The sequence below is a fragment of the Sparus aurata genome, chromosome 2 (assembly GCF_900880675.1).
Source record: "Sparus aurata chromosome 2, fSpaAur1.1, whole genome shotgun sequence".
NCBI lineage: Eukaryota > Metazoa > Chordata > Actinopteri > Spariformes > Sparidae > Sparus > Sparus aurata.
Genome location: NC_044188.1, coordinates 7,497,652 through 7,515,880, shown reverse-complemented (window position 1 = coordinate 7,515,880; position 18,229 = coordinate 7,497,652). Strand labels below are relative to the sequence as shown.

General features: G+C 39.9%; 1 protein-coding gene across 2 annotated transcripts; it reads right to left on the bottom strand.

Moving 5' to 3' along the window:
* Window positions 1-1,782: 1,782 nt before the first annotated feature.
* spartb (spartin b) lies at window positions 1,783-11,386 on the bottom strand. 2 transcript variants are annotated; one of them, XM_030404481.1, is made up of 9 exons: window positions 11,136-11,386; window positions 9,818-10,629; window positions 6,235-6,432; window positions 4,814-4,955; window positions 4,507-4,701; window positions 4,259-4,417; window positions 4,085-4,175; window positions 3,882-3,928; window positions 2,817-3,059 (listed from the first exon to the last, which is right to left on the bottom strand). In XM_030404481.1, the coding sequence occupies exons 2-9, from the start codon at window positions 10,622-10,624 to the stop codon at window positions 2,953-2,955; spliced, it is 1,746 nt and encodes a 581-aa protein (XP_030260341.1). In that variant the 5' UTR covers window positions 10,625-10,629; window positions 11,136-11,386; the 3' UTR covers window positions 2,817-2,952. The 2 variants fall into 2 exon arrangements, with proteins under 2 accessions (XP_030260336.1, XP_030260341.1); XM_030404476.1 differs by lacking the exon at window positions 3,882-3,928 and having other exon boundaries at window positions 1,783-3,059; window positions 11,136-11,385.
* Between the last annotated feature and the right edge of the window lie 6,843 nt (window positions 11,387-18,229).

Sequence of the window (18,229 nt, the reverse complement as noted above, 5' to 3'; positions counted from 1 at the left end):
TTTGCCTGCAGGTCCAAATCTGAGTTAAAACATTAACCTACAGGGGGGAAGCATTATTCTGAAAAGGAAAGTGGGCTCCGTGCTTCTCTTTATTCTGGCAAGGAACAGAAATGGAGGTTGGACTTTGTAATTTGCTTAAATTCTTGTGTTTGACTGGGCTGGGTATCTCTTACATGCTGTGTGTGTGTGTGTGTGTGTGTGTGTGTGTGTGTGTGTGTGTTTGTTTGTGCCATAATCCTAATTTGGACAGAATTATTTGATTGTTGACATCAACAAGAAGCAGTCAAACTAGAGCTCACTGCAAGGTGCATGAGCAACATGAAGGGGACTCTGCCTCTAAATGTTCTGCCTAAAGTCTACGTCCACTGCTTCCTTGTAGCAGAAAAGTTAAAGTGCTGTTTTGAGTTTTCATGACATAATGTCCTTGTTTGCACAGTTCAATAAAGCAGTTTAGCATCATTTATGGGCTTTGTGGAAAAAGAAAGACAGAAACAGGACAAACTATCAAAGATGGCCATGAAGTTATTATAACCAGGGAAGATAATTTTTAGTTTTGGTAAATATTTATGACAAGTGAGAAGTGGTGAATATTTGTTTTCCTACAAAAGAACAGTCAGGCGAGAGAGGAATATCTTGCAGAGAGCAAAGCCAGCTGTAAAGATGTCAGCTGAGGGTATGACATCTTAGTTATTGTGCTTTCTGTGTGTGTTGAATTGTTCGAAAACCTTTTGCTGCAGTTTCAGTTTGATGACATAGTATTTCATTTCAATTCATGACTCGAGAACATACACTGAGCGGAAGATGTATAAACAAGTAAATCAGCCATTTGTGACAGTAACCGATAACTGATAATGGATCTTTTTTATTTTTCTTTTTTTGTCCGCTTGTTTCCGTGAGGGTTGCGGAGATGTTTTATCCCCCCTTTTTCAGGGGGGGTTACTGGGGCCAAATCCAGTTACTGTGGGCGAAGGCCAGGGTACACCCTGAATGATCCGCCAGCTCATCGCAGGACAACGATGGACTGGGTCTACATACAGTAACTTGGCATTCAATACATGATCCTCATTGTGACAAAGTCTAGTCTGAAGTTTCTGTGCATTTCGAGTAATATCTCTTAAACAACACTGTGTTGTTCCTAAAAATACAGATGGCACTTTAGGGTTTGTTTTTTTGTACATCGTTTCCTGTATAAGAATTATGGTATGTTCGCATCTTTTGAATTTTATGTGAGTTTGTGGTACATAAATGGGAAGCCATTGTGGGTAGATTTTTTGTGGCTGTATGCAATATTTCCTTCATTTCAGTTAGGAGTAATACTCCAAACTAGCTACAATTAAACTCTGACATGAATGATTGTAATCTTATTTTCAGTAAATTAAAATTTGAATAAAAAAAACTGTATTGAGTGAATTTCAGCTGACTCAACAGCACAAAACTACCATATAGCCCCTGAAGACCTGCTGGGATTTTATAAATGTGAATTAAAATACTTTCCATGCTGCATTTCTGAAATTTCTCTAAATCACAACCAACACTGACTGTATTTCACACTTAATACAGAGTCGTTACTCCAACCAGATACAAAAAATATTTTTTGATTTTGTCAAACTTACCATATGATAAATTACTAAATGGTAATTAACATGTTGTAAAACATACAGCCACTAGATGGCGGTAATATGCTGACAGTCTCAAGATGATGTCTAACGGATTAAGGCTGCTCCAAACTATTCTGCTCTTAACACACAGAATACACAATAAATGGCCATGAACACCAAAATCTTCAAAGATAAAACATTTCTTTAAACATTTTATTTTTCCAAAAAGGTTTCAGGTGGGAAAGAAATCTCACTTCGCAACTAGAATACTTAAGAGCCATCTGAAATGAAAATGACATTTATCTGCTGTGGTTTTAAAGCTGGAGTTTAGAAAGAGACAAACCAGATCACTCAAAAAACAAAAAAAAAGGTCAGCATCACACTTCAAAATTCACATTTTGTTAAATGGTTTGTCGTTACATCCAAATAATAAAATCTAGATTTTCATATTAAACACTATAGACATTAACATTTCAAAGATATTTGGATAAAACTCAACTGGTGTCCGGGAGACATTAATGTAGATCGCAGCTGAAGACGAAAAAATAAATCAATTATACAGTGTTAGACTCCTCAGACTTGCAGTTGAGACATTAACATTGTTCAATAACCTTCATTCACAGAAGTGAAGGTCTAACAAAAATACACAATAGACTATATAAGCTTTAGTTTTACAAACCGTTAGATTTTTGCATATCATTTGATAGTTGCAGGCACAGTCAATAGCAGTGATGACGACTCATTTTAAACACCACAGAGAAAAACAACAGTTTAGCAGACATCTGGATATACCGATACAGATAATATTTATCATAATTCATTCAAAGTATTTAAATTGCACTTTCCCTACCAGGGAAAAACTCAAACACACAGATGCTTTGTAAAGATTTGGAAAAATTCAAGTGTCAAAATAACAAAAATTCAATGCTTTCTTAATACAAAGAGCAGTGTTAAACTGGTAACTTTTAGGATAAGTGAAAAATACCTCAATGTTAAATGTGTATCAATATACTGTACACTCAAACTGTATGTTTTAATTTGTGTTATCTGCTGTTTTTCTTCATTTAGGTCCATATACCTTAATTCAAATAAAGATTAAAGTGCTTAGGAGCTGTATCAACATAAATGATATGAATAACAATAGTAATCTTGTAAATATATACCATATTGTATAAATAAAGAATATTAAATATATATTTATTTGATAAAGGAATACAAACTCTTCTTTAAGGCAGAATGAGGCAAGGCACTACTGGCTATTTGCCTGATTTTTCCACTTGCTTCCCGTTCTCTGGTTTTTCCTGAAGCTTGTAGTCTTCTAAAATGGCCTGCGCAGTGTGCTTGCCAGTCCTTTTCACCACAGCTTTGATCCCCAGGTTGTCAACATTGAAGGCAGTGATACCGACGTTAATGGCAGAATTGACGGCATGGTCTGTGGCTTGTCCTGCTGCTGCCCCATACCTTCATTAGAAGTCAAGATTGGATGAAATGTCAGAAGAGGAGGCGAGAAACAAGAGGATTTGGAAAGAATTGAATAATTGGCAGTACAAGGGTTGCAAGGATGCCAAGCTGTATGTGAATTTTAATGTGAGGATTACACATGCAAGTGCGCAATCTTGAATAAAGAAATTTCTGAGGGCTAGAATGTGAATTCTAATCATTTTTCCACTATGATCCAGAAAACTAAGGGTCAGCAATATGGATGTCACCATCTATAATGGGATATATAAAAATCTTCTCACTCATACTATTAATGTATACTATCTATAATATAAACATATTCTTTCTTTATTTTGAGTCCAATTCCATTGTGTTTTATGTGCAATGACAACAAAGCATCTCAATCTTATTGAAATTGAATTGGTGGGTTACTTTTGCTAATCCAGTTATTTAAATATCTGATAACTCAAGGTACATCACTTAAATAGAAGAAATTGTGTAACAAAAATTCCTTTGATCGCTGACAAATGTAGATCATCTCACAATACACAAGATGATATCACCAAACCCTATAGAAATCAACAATCAAATATATTTTGTATATGTTTTTACCATCATTCGAACATGTGCCACCGAATCACACAATTTAGGGAGATTTTTAAATTAGCAAGGACAGAAACATTACTAATTGTGAATTTAAGAAATCAGTGAAAAAAGCAGGACCAAAATGTGAATTGTGACACGTGGCAGGCAGTGAATTAGCACAGCATAGAGGGACTCATGTCATGCTTGTGATTAGCGGTGCAAAGAGTTAAATAGCTGTGTATAATTAGGGCAAATTACATTTCTCCTCATTAGGTGGGTCAAGGATTTTTTGTAGACCCCTAAATCTGCAAAGCAAATTGAAAAGTACAGTGAGTGAGTGCACGTTTTGCATGTGTAATGCAAGAGGTCATTTGCAACATACACATCAAAAACATTTTGATCAGCGTTTAAGTAAGTGACAGTGGTCCGACATGTAATTTGAAATAAGAGGGATGACTTACTTGTGTTTCACGGTGGTGACTGTCTCTGCTGCTACACTCGTAGTGATGTTCTTTGCTGCTACTTCCAAACCAGTCCACATGGTCGCGAATCCTGGACAAAAACACAAGATACAAAGCACGTTAGGCCATTTTAGTACTCCTCTTGTGAACAACTTAAGGGCAGATGCACTCTACCTTGCACTCCGCTGGCAGCCACCACCATGGCGCCATCTATGTTGGAACGCCCATCCTTGTCTTTTTTCATAGACTCTGGGATCAGCTTGCCTCCGTGTTTTTTCACGTGTGGAGCCAACTCTCGGCCCACACAGCCAGCAACTGCACACACCCCGTCCACTGTTGTAACACAGCATTAGTTAATTAGAAGTCCATTGCCAAATAACACAAGGTCAGTAAAACATGCTGACTGGGGGCAACTTAGTCACCTAGAAATTGGCTGACTTTGACGGCTCCCCCTGTTGCTTGCTTGGCAACATGGAGGCCTTTGGTGACCGTTGGGCTGACGTGGGTGGGTTTGTCTTCTGGAGTAATGTGTTCTCGGAGTTTAGACGCCCCTTTGTGAATGGCCTTGCCTGTGAACTCTGCTCCCTTCACCAGGCCCCAGCTGAGCCAGGATGCACCTGAGAGGGCGACACGATCACACAGAGCTAGTCATGCAGTCTCTAGACTTTCTGAACTAACTGCTAGCAAACTAAACAAGTATTGAACGGGAAAGATGCAGTTTGAGCTCACCTGTCAGAATCCCACTTGCCACCTTTTCACTCCACTCAGGCAGAGGTTTATCGTCCTCTGTCGCCGCCGGTGCAGCCTCTTCGGGTGTAGCGATGGGCACCTTCTCACTGAGATTAAGGGTTTCTGCAGCTTCATCTGGAGCCTGATCATACAGACACATTGTTTAGCCACTGTTTGATGACGACAGACAATGTGGGCCAAAAATAAGATCAAAACAACTTGTTTGCTACTTTGTACAAGCTGTACACATCCCCATTAAGATGCGTGTCTCCTAGTAACCCACACAAATCCACACAATAGCTCCTCTTATTATGCTGTGCTTCCTCTTACAATGCAATTTTTTGTTTGCCATTTTCAAACGTCTCTGTGCAGACAGAAAACAGTCTCCCTTTGTTCTGAAAACCTTAAATCTTCTTCTTGACCCAAAAATAAAAACAACAAGAAAGTGCCTACTTGCTGAAAGAGAATCACGTCCATCAGAGGAGATAACTAGCTTGACTGCATTCATCAGAAATGACCTTGTTTAGCATCGATCTGAGCCAGCGTCTCTTTCTCCATCACGGCTGAACTGGCACTAGTCTTTCAGCTGCAGCCCTGAGGTTGTTCTAACTGCTGCAGATAAGAGCATTATGACAGATTAATTCTCCTCACCTGCCTGTCTCAAATCCCCACAATGCTGAGGCAGGGGTGACTTGGAAAAGTGTGCCAAGTCAGAAGTAAGCAGGGGCAAGAGTTTCATGCCAGGCAAAAAACAATAACAGAGTTTGAAAGCCTCTCAGTCTGCAGCCTCAAAGCAGCACGTAAGTGGCAACTACAATCTTTTGTCCTGGGAGAAACAGATTTAAAAAGGACAAGTTTGGAGATATTTACCGTAGGGATGTCTGCTGTCTTTTTTCACTTTTGAACACAACAATTATAAACAAAAAAACAAAACAAATCAGAACATCCTTGTGTGTGAGGTCAATTCTATTCAGGTGGTCGGTATGGAAAAGGCTGATTTGTTAAGTTGAAGTTCACTATTCTAGTGTTACATATTAATTATCATGGTACAACTAGACTAATGAGTTGGATCTCAGGTTTCAGAGTAGAAGAAAAAGATTAACCCACTTCTACACGCCTGTAACCACCAATAGCAGCAGAGCACTCAAACTTCACAGCATCGCTCACTAAAATAGCTCTTTGTGTCCCACTGGCACAAGAGGATTTGCCAAAAGGCATTGGGCAACAACTCTTTGGTGACTACAAGTATTTATGTAAACATATTTTGATGTGCAAACAGTAGGAATAGATGTCAGAGTGGCTGTTAGAAAAACAGCTTAAATATAAATGGTGTATAAATATATATAGGCCCTTTTCTTTTGTGTTCCCCATGGAGTGTCAGAACATGTGTTGTGCTGTTGCAGATCTGACAGCACACTGACCTGAACCCTGAGGTCTGTCATCTGGGACAGCAGGTCCTGGAACAGCGCTCTGTCTGCAGCAGGCAGCTCAGAGGATAGCACCACCCCCACATAATAGCCGGGAGCTGGCGCCATCATGTCCGGAAACATAAACACACCAGTGTTACACAGCAACACCGGAGAGTCCATGGCCATGAGAGGGTAGAGCCAGTCACACACCTGCAAGAAAAGGAAAGTTCAGGAAATTAATGAAGCTGGAAAGTGTGATAATAAATAGAAAAATATTTGATGCCCAAAACATTGGTTTCCGCGCCCTAATATACAGCAAAATAAGAATGACGGCATGGAAGTCAGATGTAATGGGGGATGAGAGCTCTGCAAAGAGATATGGTTAAATTATAAGTTTCCAAATATAACAACTTCAAAATGACCAGCCTTACATGTTGATAGCGATTCTGCTTAATGCAACACAGTGAAGCGTCTGAGAGCAGACAGACCAGAGGACACTGTCTCCCTCTGACTGCCGCATGTCTAACAGGATTATGGGGCATAACAGTCTAAGCAGGGTTCAGATAATCACTTGCACTCATGTGAATTGCTGACGTCACCCGCTGGCAATACCACCTGGGAAATTCCCCGATGAAGAGTCAAATTTCAGTCTCATGATCCACTAATGTCGATGGATTGGCCATTTGAACAGACAGCAGGGGAAAACATCAGCAAAATAACAACAGAACTGCTCAAAACAGAATGAGTCAGATTCATTAGATAGCGAATCAATTGATTGATTTAGTCTTTTAACAAAAAGCTACGCCGATACTTTTTTATGGCTTCTTGTAATTTCTTATCTTATCACGCTTGTTGTAGTGTTTACATATGACCTCCACATTTACAAACCAATCTAGTGGTACAAAGGCCTGATGTTGTGTACACTAGCTGGGGACAAAGGAACAGTGGACCCAAATGTGAGCTTGTTTATTTCTCCATTCACCGACTAAATTACATTAAGACAGATTAACGGAAATACGTTGTGAGCGTCTCAGACTCATCTCTGCATCTGGGGGTTTTTCTTATGGCAACAATATTTCAGTGCCATAAGAAAAAGACAAGGTAATGTTTCACATGGTGACACGGATGCATGATGCAGAACATTCAGAAACTGTTCAGTTGTTAGCTTAGCTGCTCAATGGCTAACAACTTGCTTCCCATCATTGCAGAGCTATTCCTTTATTAGGAATTTTAAGGAAAAGTTCTGTCTTAAAAAAAACATAAAAACATAAAACTGATTCTACTTGCAGTAAGTAAACCTGCCTGAAGACTTGCATTTATTGCATCACTTCCAACTATACTTGCAACAGCAGAATCACCCAAGTGGTACATGGTGAAAAGCAAAATCAGCAGGATGACTGCCAAAAGCGTAATTCAAATTACTACCAAGACGATGTAAATATTCAGGTCTGACAGAAAAGAGGACAGCGACTTCAGAAGGAAAAGGCAGATGATGCCGGTGAGAGTCGGGATGGTAATCGAGGACCGATTTCGGTTCAGAACTGGTTCCAAATGTCAGATCCATCGGAATTATTGACGCTGGCATGTTTGTCTTGCATTGCGAAACAACTGCGTAACTCATGTGTCTGCGCTGCTGAAAACCTGCAACAAGAGGGAGGAGGAGGAAGGAGGAGGGAGGAGGAGGAAGGAGGCCTAGAGAGAGTAAAAGTCCAAAGTGGTGCTTCATTTTCCAAAGAAATCTGACAACAGTACTTGTTGTGTGATTTCTGTAAAATTATTCTTTTATTCAAGGCTGGAAACACCAGAAACATGCTGCTGAAAAATCTTCATTGTGGATTGTGATAAAAAACACTCAGGATAAGTCAATCGTGGTTAATTGGAATTATCAGGATAATCTTGACTATCCTCAAGAATCCTGAACGACCGGAAAATGCTGTCTAGCTCACTGACGTACAGTTCTGTATTGGTTTCCCTTTTCTTTTTCAAACTGCATGGCTTGCACATTGTATCTCCCGTAAAAACAAGTCAAATCAGTTGTGTGTTAATACTCAGCTAAATACGACCGGGAGATGAGGCTACCACCGTTCATTTATCCATTATTGTACTGGAAAAACTTATGATTTATTAATTATTTAAGACTCTTTGATTGATTGTTTTTAACTTAAAAAAACAAAAACAAAGACATGTGTCTTCTCTGTGATGCGAGACAATGCAAACTGGTTTAGTCCTGACAAAAACAGGAGGGCAGCGACTTCAGCAGAAGAAGACGGATGATGCCAATTAGAGTCGTGATGGTAATGGAGAACAGGTTTCAGTTGTGAACTGGTTCCAAATTGTCTGATCCATCAGAGTTATTTACGCTGGCATGTTTTTCTGACAGTCGCGCATTACGAAACAACTGCCAAAGTCACGCTGCTGAAAACTTGCGACAAGATGGAAGAGGAGGAGGAGGAGGAGGAGGAATAATTTTATTTTTAAGTTTTAAGAATATTTTGATGAATATAAGGCTAATATCATGAATTGCAATTATGTTGGACAGGATAATCGTGACATGAAATGTTTATATCGTCCAATGCCTACTCCCAACGGAGCAGCCTGCACGTCACCTCGTGTAAATATTTAGTCGTCTTTTTCTTTGTCTAAGAAAACCTAAAAGAGGACTTCTGCTGTACAAATATTCTCTAATTTCATTTCAGTTGAGAACTGGTTCCAGACTAAACAGCAGGGAAAAACCTGACCTGCTGCACACCTGAGTCACATGCAGGTCTTTTACCTACACTATCTTCAGACTCAGAGATCACAAAGGAGTTGCAGTAATACTCAAATGATGGGAGCCTTCTTTTTCACGCACAGGAATCATACATTTGAATGCGTTTGTAGGTTGTAGCTGTACTGGACCCAACAACATAACAGTCAGCCGTAACCTCATAAATGTGATTGCAGTGCTGCTGAACCTGATTGCATCAGATTGTACAGGCGTCACTACTTTGTTTCTTTTTTTTCTGTTGTAAATGTTGCTGCTCATTAAGGTTTTTTTTTTTTTTTTTTTTTTTTAATTGTTTTTACATTTGGAGCAGTATTATCTGATAAATGTCCCTTTGATTAGAAGGGCAATAAATAAAGTGAAGGGGAATAATAGCTGTATACTTTTTCAAAAAAGATTTGCTTTTGGTGGTATTTGTGTATCATACCATCATATATGACCACGTGGAGAAGCACATCAGTACATCATGCCTGATGTCCACTTCAGAGTAATGCTCCGTCTGATGTGGGATTTCCCGGGAGGATGACATCATATCCACAGCCCCAGTGGGATTAGGGCACTGAGTAAACAGCGCTCACATGATCCCGTTCATAGGGTGAGGGATAGAGATCATTAACTAGCCTATCTTCTGCTGATGACTCACAGTTAAAGAAGTCTTGACGAGCCCAGCAAACGGCTTACAAGAGCAGGTTAAAGGGCACAAGATTCAAGAGATTTGGTGACGCAGCAGTGGTGACATTTCTCTTAGACTCATTGCATCAAGCTTTGTACCAGAGACTGATGAAGTGTGCTGAAACACCCTGGGGTGGGGGGTTATTTATTTTCCCTTACCTGCAGAAATGCTGGTGGTCGATTGGGCATCGTCTCAGAGTGGTCACTTGTAAACCTCACCAGCCGCAGGTAGCCGGGGTATGATGGAGCGCTCACTTGCCCTTCAGGTGTGACGAAGAATATCTGCACGCCATGAGGGATGTACAGCAGCTCCTCTCCCTCTTCACCCATACTCTGAGGAGATGGTGTCGAGTTAGATGTGCGACTGTAGAACTCATCCCCGACCACCGACAGCTCCCCTGATTCGGTCCCGTATGAGATAGACAGGTGGCCGTCAGCCGCCTGCGGAGAGTAAGCGGGAGGCATTTCGACTGGAACCACAGGCTGTCTGGTGGGCATCAGATTTGGACCCTCAATCTTGCCTCCTGCAGCTCCTCCTGCCTGGCCATTAGCAGAGAGGAGGTTTGGTGGAGCTGGCCTGTCTGGCTGCTTTTTGGTGGGCAGGTCTGGGTAAAGAGGCCCTGCAGACACACTGTCAGCGCTCGGTGCGGGTGCAGATCCGGAGTCAGAGCTGGTCTCTAGGATGGCCAGGCGGGTGGTGATGTTGTTCAGCGTCTCCTGCATCTTCTGCTGCATCTGTCTGGCTGATTCCCAGGAGCTGCCGACACACTCCTCCCCATGTGAAGGCACACTGATGGCCCTGAGAAGGTGCTGTCGCCCTCGCTTGTACAGCTCCAGAGCCTGGGCCTTGTCCCCGGCCTCGTCTACTGTGAGCCCTTTGTTGATGCACTCAAAGGCCCTCTCATAGCCATCTTTGATCACCTGAAGTCTGGCATTGTCAAAGGCATCTTGTTTAGCTTTCTCCATCCCCTCTGAAACAAGACACATTGGCTGGTTGTCAGTTTGCTGTGTGCATCATCAAACATGTGCTGACAGCAACACATCACAAATAAAGCAGACCTCAGACACTTTCATTTATTTTTTATTTAACACACTTTCTCATAGTCTTGCTTCAGGCTACAGGTTACTGTGCTCACATTCAACTGCTTACTTAAATTCTCACCTGTTATATCACATCACTAATTCCACACCACTTCGAAAAACAGTGACACTGTACTGAAGTGACCCGTTTCTTTACCTGGTGATAAGAAGCATCACCTGATTCACTCAAACTAGTTTTGTGCGTATGTTTACATGTAAGCTGAAGTGAGCTAAACACAAACACAAGAGCTGACGTCTCTGCTCACCTGTTACGCCACGGTGCCATTGTGCCAAAAGCACATGACTACAACAATGACAAGTCTGTTGTTAACTTTATATTATTAGTATGAGCTAATAAGCATTAGCTCCTCTGGAAGCTAACGGTATCCACGCTTACCCCAGAGAGCGACAAACTCCGAAGAACAGCGGAGCTAATTAGCCAGTTAGCTCTGTTTTAGCTAACAATCCTCGTCACAACAGATCCTAGAGGCTTTAATTTCACCCAGCAGTCGTCTTCCTGGGTAAATACGTGCCCTCTTCAAGACTCCCCACAGCAGAGTGATGATGTTGCACAAACTCTCCACAGTACTGACCTTTCGAAACAAACGTATCGTGACCGGATGTACCGATGTCTTTCGCTTCAACACGTCAAAAATAACGTCCCGACGTCGAAACCTCATTTTTAGCTTTAATTTGAAAGTGTTGACCGGAAGTGTAGCATGCTACCACGCCAGCATCGACGTTAGCTTGATCGATTTAACGTGCTGCAGTTTGATATTACGACCACTAGATGGCAGCACACACTCGTTTGAAATACGTTGAAACAGCGGCGCTGCGCTCGACTTGGCCCCTGGTGGAGATGGTATTCACATTAAGTGTTACTGCCCTCTGGCGGTCACAGCGGGGAACTGCAGCATGTTCAATTTAGTCAAGTTGACGTCAATGTAGAACAACCATTCCTGGGTTGTATTTTCAAAATAAAGTGAAAAGATGGATGCATTAAGAAACGACAAAAACATGTCATATTATCTGAAAACACTGATTTAAATACAGACATATGGATGCGCATTTTCAAGATATGTAATATGAAAGCTTACCTTCTGATATATAACCTGCAACAATGCAAGAGACGCTCGACGTTTGAGACTAATTTCCGGTAAGTACTTTCAAAATACAATGACCAAATTGAGGTAATTGGGAATGTAGTGGTATCTGTAGCAGGCAAAAAAAATAAATAAATAAATAAATAAATGAAAAAAATAAAAAATAAAGATTCAACAGCAAACAAACAAACCTGAAACAAAACAGATATTTTTTTCTGCTTAAATCCACACTACCACTAATGATACCAACTAAAACAAACTCCCCCTAACTTTTATAAACAATATTTTTAGACTAAAGACATTCACAACTTCAGAAAAGCTCTGTTTTCAAACCCTGTTTTTAAAGGCATTTTACCAAGATGTGTCGTTACTGACCTCATCTCAAAAGGCAACCCAGCTGCAGAGAAAGATGTATTCCCATGTGAATTCCTGTGGCAAGACCCAACACTAGTTTGATTCATGTGTTCAGGAGGGGGCCGCTTTAATGCACAATGTGACCTTTCCGTGTTTGCTGCTGGCCACCCACAGCAAGAGTCTGGATCACGAGATTGGGGGAAAAAAAAAAAAAAAAAAAAAAACAACCTTTGGGTAAAGACACAGGAAATGGCCACTCTGCTGAAAAAAATCCCACATAAAAAATGGTTGTGTCATTACGTTTGTTTAAACAGTTGTTGACACATAATTATTACTTACATTTCAGATGACTCATTAGATACTTAGTTCCCAGGGTCCTTGTACTTTTTTGGTGTGTCTTTCTTACAGCAAATTTGGAAATATTCCAACACACTGAATGTGAAAAGTTGTTAGAATTGAACAAACTCACCTCAATTCACTGCAGCAAAGCAGAAACGAGGAGATCAGCAGGTCAGGTTTGACATGGAGACACTGTATTGCTGCTTCTTATCTTCTGTGCATGAACTAAAACTTAATCACTGAGGAGAACTGATCTAGAAAACACATTTTGAAAGGAGCAGATATTAGTTTTGTTAAATATTTACGGGTTGAATTATCATAAACACAAAGTCATCAAACAATTGCAGCACATTCAGACAGTATGATAACTTGGCTATTATTATCTATGAGGCTCTGAACATGGTTAGCTATTATAAAGAAGTCACAATAAAAGCCTGGTATGAGACAAATGTATTTTTATTTAGGTTGCGAGCATGTAAATTCTGTACATCAGCTTACGGTTTTGTCGAAACTATCTGTCAGTGCTGGTGTGAATACAGTTTACAGATATCTGTTTTGTGAGGAGAGTGCTGGTAGGTAAAGACTGTAATCTGCAGATGGCGCCATATCCAAGCTCAAACCAAAGCTTTGATGAGATTGGAGACAGACAGAGTGGTGTCTATGCTGCTGTGGCTTTAAGTTCATCACAACATTTTTCAGCTCTCGTGATTTAAGGATTTTGTTTGAGCATTGGAAATCACCGTTGGCACAAATGACCATTAAATTGCTTTTCATCAGCACTGATGAAGGGGCATTAAACAAAAAAAAGGGCCACAGGCTTTAAAGGTCTGCAGTTAAAACCAACATGCACAATTAACTAAGAAGTCTTTTTTCTCTTCAGCCTTCGTGTCTCCGCTTTATTATTCCGACGGCCGCCTGTTTCTGCACGAGTCCACATAGTCAGTGCTGTGAGCCTGAAGCAAAAACACATCAGTCTCATCGCCAGATTGACAGTTTCCCAGAATGCTCCTGCACAGATACCACAGTGCTGGGACCAGACTGGACACGCTCTACACACATGTGGAAGTAATACAGTGGCCTCAGGTCATGATCATATCCTGTCACAACCAATGATACTTTGTTTTCCATCTCCAACACAGAACATATATTTATGGGGAATTGAAGCTCAGTCCTTAAAGTTCTGGTGCTCATTATTTTCTTAATGTCATGTCTACTATTGTGCAAAGTAGCACAAAGTGAGTAAAAGAGAATTTGATGATGATTCTCCTTTAAATGCAAAAAACAACAACAAAACAGCGCTCTAACCTCTCTGCACTACTTTTCACTGTGTTTACTCAGTTGGTCTCATATGCACATGCATCACATGAATTTCGTGCTCTACTCACCACAAGGAAGTTGTAAATTTATCTTATTTTGTCACGGTGGGTTCGACAGCAACTAATGTCTTCAACTGAAACAGACTGGAGGTGATACATGCCTTCTGTCTTTTATGTCGGTTCACATGTGGACGACACATGTGCCCCTCATCGTCTTGGAAGACTGACTTCTTCTAAATCTATAGTATCATAAATGTGGTTCGGTCAGAGCAACAATTTGTCAAGTTGACACCCAAATAAAAAAAGGTAGTTTCCTTTTTTTCCACTGTGGGAAGGCAGTCATTATTGTTGGGAAAGTTTCAAAGTCTGCAAAACTTTTCTTGAACTTCACAGCAAAGCAGCGCGGCAGCGTTCTTCTAAACGTAGACGTAGATGGAGACGTAGTTTTAAAACATTAAAACAAAAAATGGAAAGAAATGCCTCCAATGATTAATCCAACTCTGGAAGCTCTGAGATCCCAAATTGATTTGAGATGACATGATTTACACCCTACAGCTGACGTCTTCAGACTACACCAGACAAGTCTTATAGGTGATTTTTAACAATCTACTTCAGATGTTGCAACCCTGTTTTGCTGTGAAACTTTCCTTTTTGGGTGAACTCATCCTTTAAAGTAAGCCAACATGTGATGATTCCAGCGGCAAGGTTGAAAGTTAGAATGATATAATGACTACCTAATTTTTTTTTTCTCAATTGTTGTTGTTCTTCATAAGCAGTTCCCACACGCGAAGAAGCCACAACAAGATTTTAGTTAATCTGAAACAGCCTGTCAGCATTCTTCTCACAGAACGATTAAACAATGATAAACGAGCAGCGATAATTGAGCCAGCATTCAAATTATATGCACGTGGTCGGTGTTAGAAAAACAATTCAAAACTGTTTATTGGATTCTTTGATGAAGAAGATTGCTATTTCAGTCATTTAATCACACTGAGCCGACCCTCCTTCTCTAAGTTGCACAAATGTTACGCACACATTTTATTAAATGTCTTTAAATGTGATTATTTTATTATGCTGGAATCCATCAGATCAAACTGAACGTTAATCTAAAGCTCTGTTCTTTTTTTTATGAGCAGCTCTATTGATCACTTCTACAATACGACTATTAGCTTTTATAATGTCTGTTTTCCCCCCATTAAAAAAAAAAAAAATCATAAAAGTGTTTTGCTCCACTTTCCCTTTATCTGACCTCTTATTTTCCCAGACTGCTGGTCTTCAGTTTAATCACCAAGCACATCAAAACACACCATCACACACGCAATGATTAGTTTTTGTCTTTGTTTCAGCTATGGATACATTTACAGGAATCTTTTTATATGCTGTTCTATACTCTGCTCCGCTTTGTTGCAGACATAAAAGTCTGTATTTGTTCCACAACTTATGGCATGTAATATGAACATGATGTGGTCTGTGTTTATGGATCGATGATGTCACCTAGATACAGATACAGATTTATTGAGGACAGGGTCGGTCAGAAGAAAGAATGACAGCCTTCTTTCATTTACTGCATAAACACAACGTTGGTATCAAACTTAGTGCAGATACACTGTAAACCCCTGATCCATCCATGAAACAAAAACTTTATGATCAGTCGACACAAACTGTCATCCGTACCAGGATTGACATATGTTTTTGTTTATGTAAGGGCATTAAGGCTTTTACTAAAATGTTAAAGCCAACATAGCCTAATGAGCGTAAGGTCAACACATAACTTGTGCACTTAGCCAATATGTTAATAGTTTAATAAACTAAAAATAATGTTATGAATATATATATATAGTGAATGTTTTTTATGCTCATATTACATGTTGTCACTGTTTCGTTTATAACTTTAATGTAACTGTACTGGAAAGTGTTTTTTTTTTATGTATTTGGATTTAGCTGAATTATTAAATATATCAATACAATTATATAAGTGTTGTACATAAACAGACACGGTTATAACACATCATTATGATTGGGTTTAATAAACATAGATATAAACATTCAGCAACCTGATCATGTTGACCCTTGTTCAGTTGATCAGATGAAATCATGTTTTGCACTGAGATACATTTCCAGTCAGACAAGGGTCATGTGATATATTTATTTTGTGCATGGTGTACTAACTTCAACGTCTTGAGTGCAAGCTGTTCCCAAAAATGTTTTTAGTTTGAGTGACCGGGTTGGGGTTCACAGTCTAGAGCATTATGAAATGGGACCTTTTGGTCAAAAAGCAAAACCACAAATTATGCAGCTCTGATGTCAGCCCTTTTAAAGTATTAATGTGTAACTTGTACCATAAATAATAGATTTTGGAAAACTAATACACTGAAACAGCACTAGATCAAGTCAAAACCATGCTTTCCTTTAGTCTTTGCATCAGCTGCAATTAATATTGTCAGTTTTAACTTGTAGTTTACAGACAGATAGTCTGGACAAGTCCATTAATTGAAGCTTATATGGCGAAGTTTCAGGAGCAGGACCACACCTCAACAGCGCCAACTTCCGACATTCCTATAAATAACCATCTGACCCTCTCCTCGCCTTTGCTCTCGTATTCTGCGCCCCTCCCCCCACCCAATTTCTCTCTCCCTGTTTCTTCTTTCCTTTCTCTCCTTTGTAGGACCATGAGGGGGCCCGTCGCTGCCCGAGTGCGGCGGTGGATTCTCTACAGAGCTTCCCCACAACGCACTCGAAGAGCTCGAAGAACAAAGATCTTCAACGTTTTCGTTTTCTCTTTCTTTCATAATAAATCGTTTAAACGTATCTTGTTGAAGGTGTGGTCCTTGCTAGTGAAATGAACTGTCAACAAAACAAGGAACACTAAAAAACCATATGAAGATAATGAAGCAGACCTGGCAAGCAACAAAGTCTACAGATGCTGAGATCGATAAGGAACAATGTATGCTGTCACCAAATACAAATATTATATCAACAAACTGGGAAAAGTACAAAATATGCCGTGAGTCGAATTCCATATGTTTCAAGCTCCTGAGCTAAACTGGTCCATTAAAGCGTGATTGAACCAACTATAACATAACTATAAACAGGAGAAGAGGGAAACTATGCAACTAGGACAGAAGGGAAAACAGATAGCACACGAGTCAAATAAATTCTAGTGTGAAAACTCATGTTTTCCGTCTTTTCCTACTGAAGCTGTAAAAACAAAGCTGAGGAAGAAAAAAAAATGCCAGCTGTGTCCTCTGTCCCACATTTTGTTATTTTGGAGACACAAAGACATACCCCTTGTGCACACTTAATAAATCCCACATGAATTTACGCTGTCAATAACGGACATCACACTTGTCATGCTGAGGCTCACGTGGTAAGTTATTGTCCCCGCAGTGCAAAGAGTACTGTAATCTGGAAAACTAGCACCTTACATCACAGTAATGCTGGACTGGAACTCGCTCAAATAACTGGCTTATGCTTTAATTCCCCCCTGAGTGTGACCTGAATTTGGAAAGTCAGCCTTTTCTTTTACCGCCCCGATTTCTTGGAATGATGTTCATCGCACACTAAAAATCAAGACCAAACTACCATGTGGACGATTTAAAACCACATTTACAAACTCTCTGCTCCCATATGTAGCTGTTTTAACTCATTTCCCTTTGTTCTCATCTGTGTTTCATCCTTTTTATTTTCAACTCGACAACCTCGTCAACATTTGTTAAACAAACTGTTTATGGTTACAACTGGTTTTTATAATACCGTGTAAATGGTAACAAATGCTGTGTAGTTATCTAAAAACACTATTTGAATGGCCATAATGAAGTTGCGACTGATGTTTATAAACCTTTGCAATTGCTTAATAAATGGTTCATAAAGTTTGTTATTGATCTAATCAGCTGTAAATGTACCTTTATTATTACTTATATACCTATTATGTGTTATGTCATTAGGGTTTGAAGTGAAATACACTGTTTATAATTCTCTCCTTCAGGCACCAAAAATGTGTTACCCTGCAGCCATGGCCACAGATAAGAGGGGAAAAGGGGGAAATGTCTCAGCCCAGCTGCCGCCCAGCCCATACAAGCCAGCTTTAATTAAGTTCATCCTCATGTGAGCAACGACATCCAAATTTAGTTTTGAGGCAAAACACCCACTAATGCTTAAATGTATCTAATTAGAATCAAAACAACAAAAACAAACATTTTATTATTGTTGCTTTTGTAAAATGTTGCCTGTTTCTTAATGAAAACCCCCTGAAAATAGAATGAATCATTTCTTTGGACGCTATACCCAAAATGCACTGCAGGTGGCCGGCCACATGACGTGAGAAAAGCTCTGATACTTACTAATTACTAATACTGGATTTAACTTCCTTGCAGTGCCTG

Coding starts and splice junctions, on each gene's coding strand:
- spartb (XM_030404476.1), bottom strand. CDS start 10,624: ATGGAGAAAGCTAAACAAGATGCCTTTGACAATGCCAGACTTCAGGTG. Junction 6,433..9,817: donor GACCACCAGCATTTCTGCAG/GTAAGGGAAAAT, acceptor CTTTTCTTGCAG/GTGTGTGACTGGCTCTACCC. Junction 3,060..4,084: donor GTCACCACCGTGAAACACAA/GTAAGTCATCCC, acceptor CTTCTAATGAAG/GTATGGGGCAGCAGCAGGAC.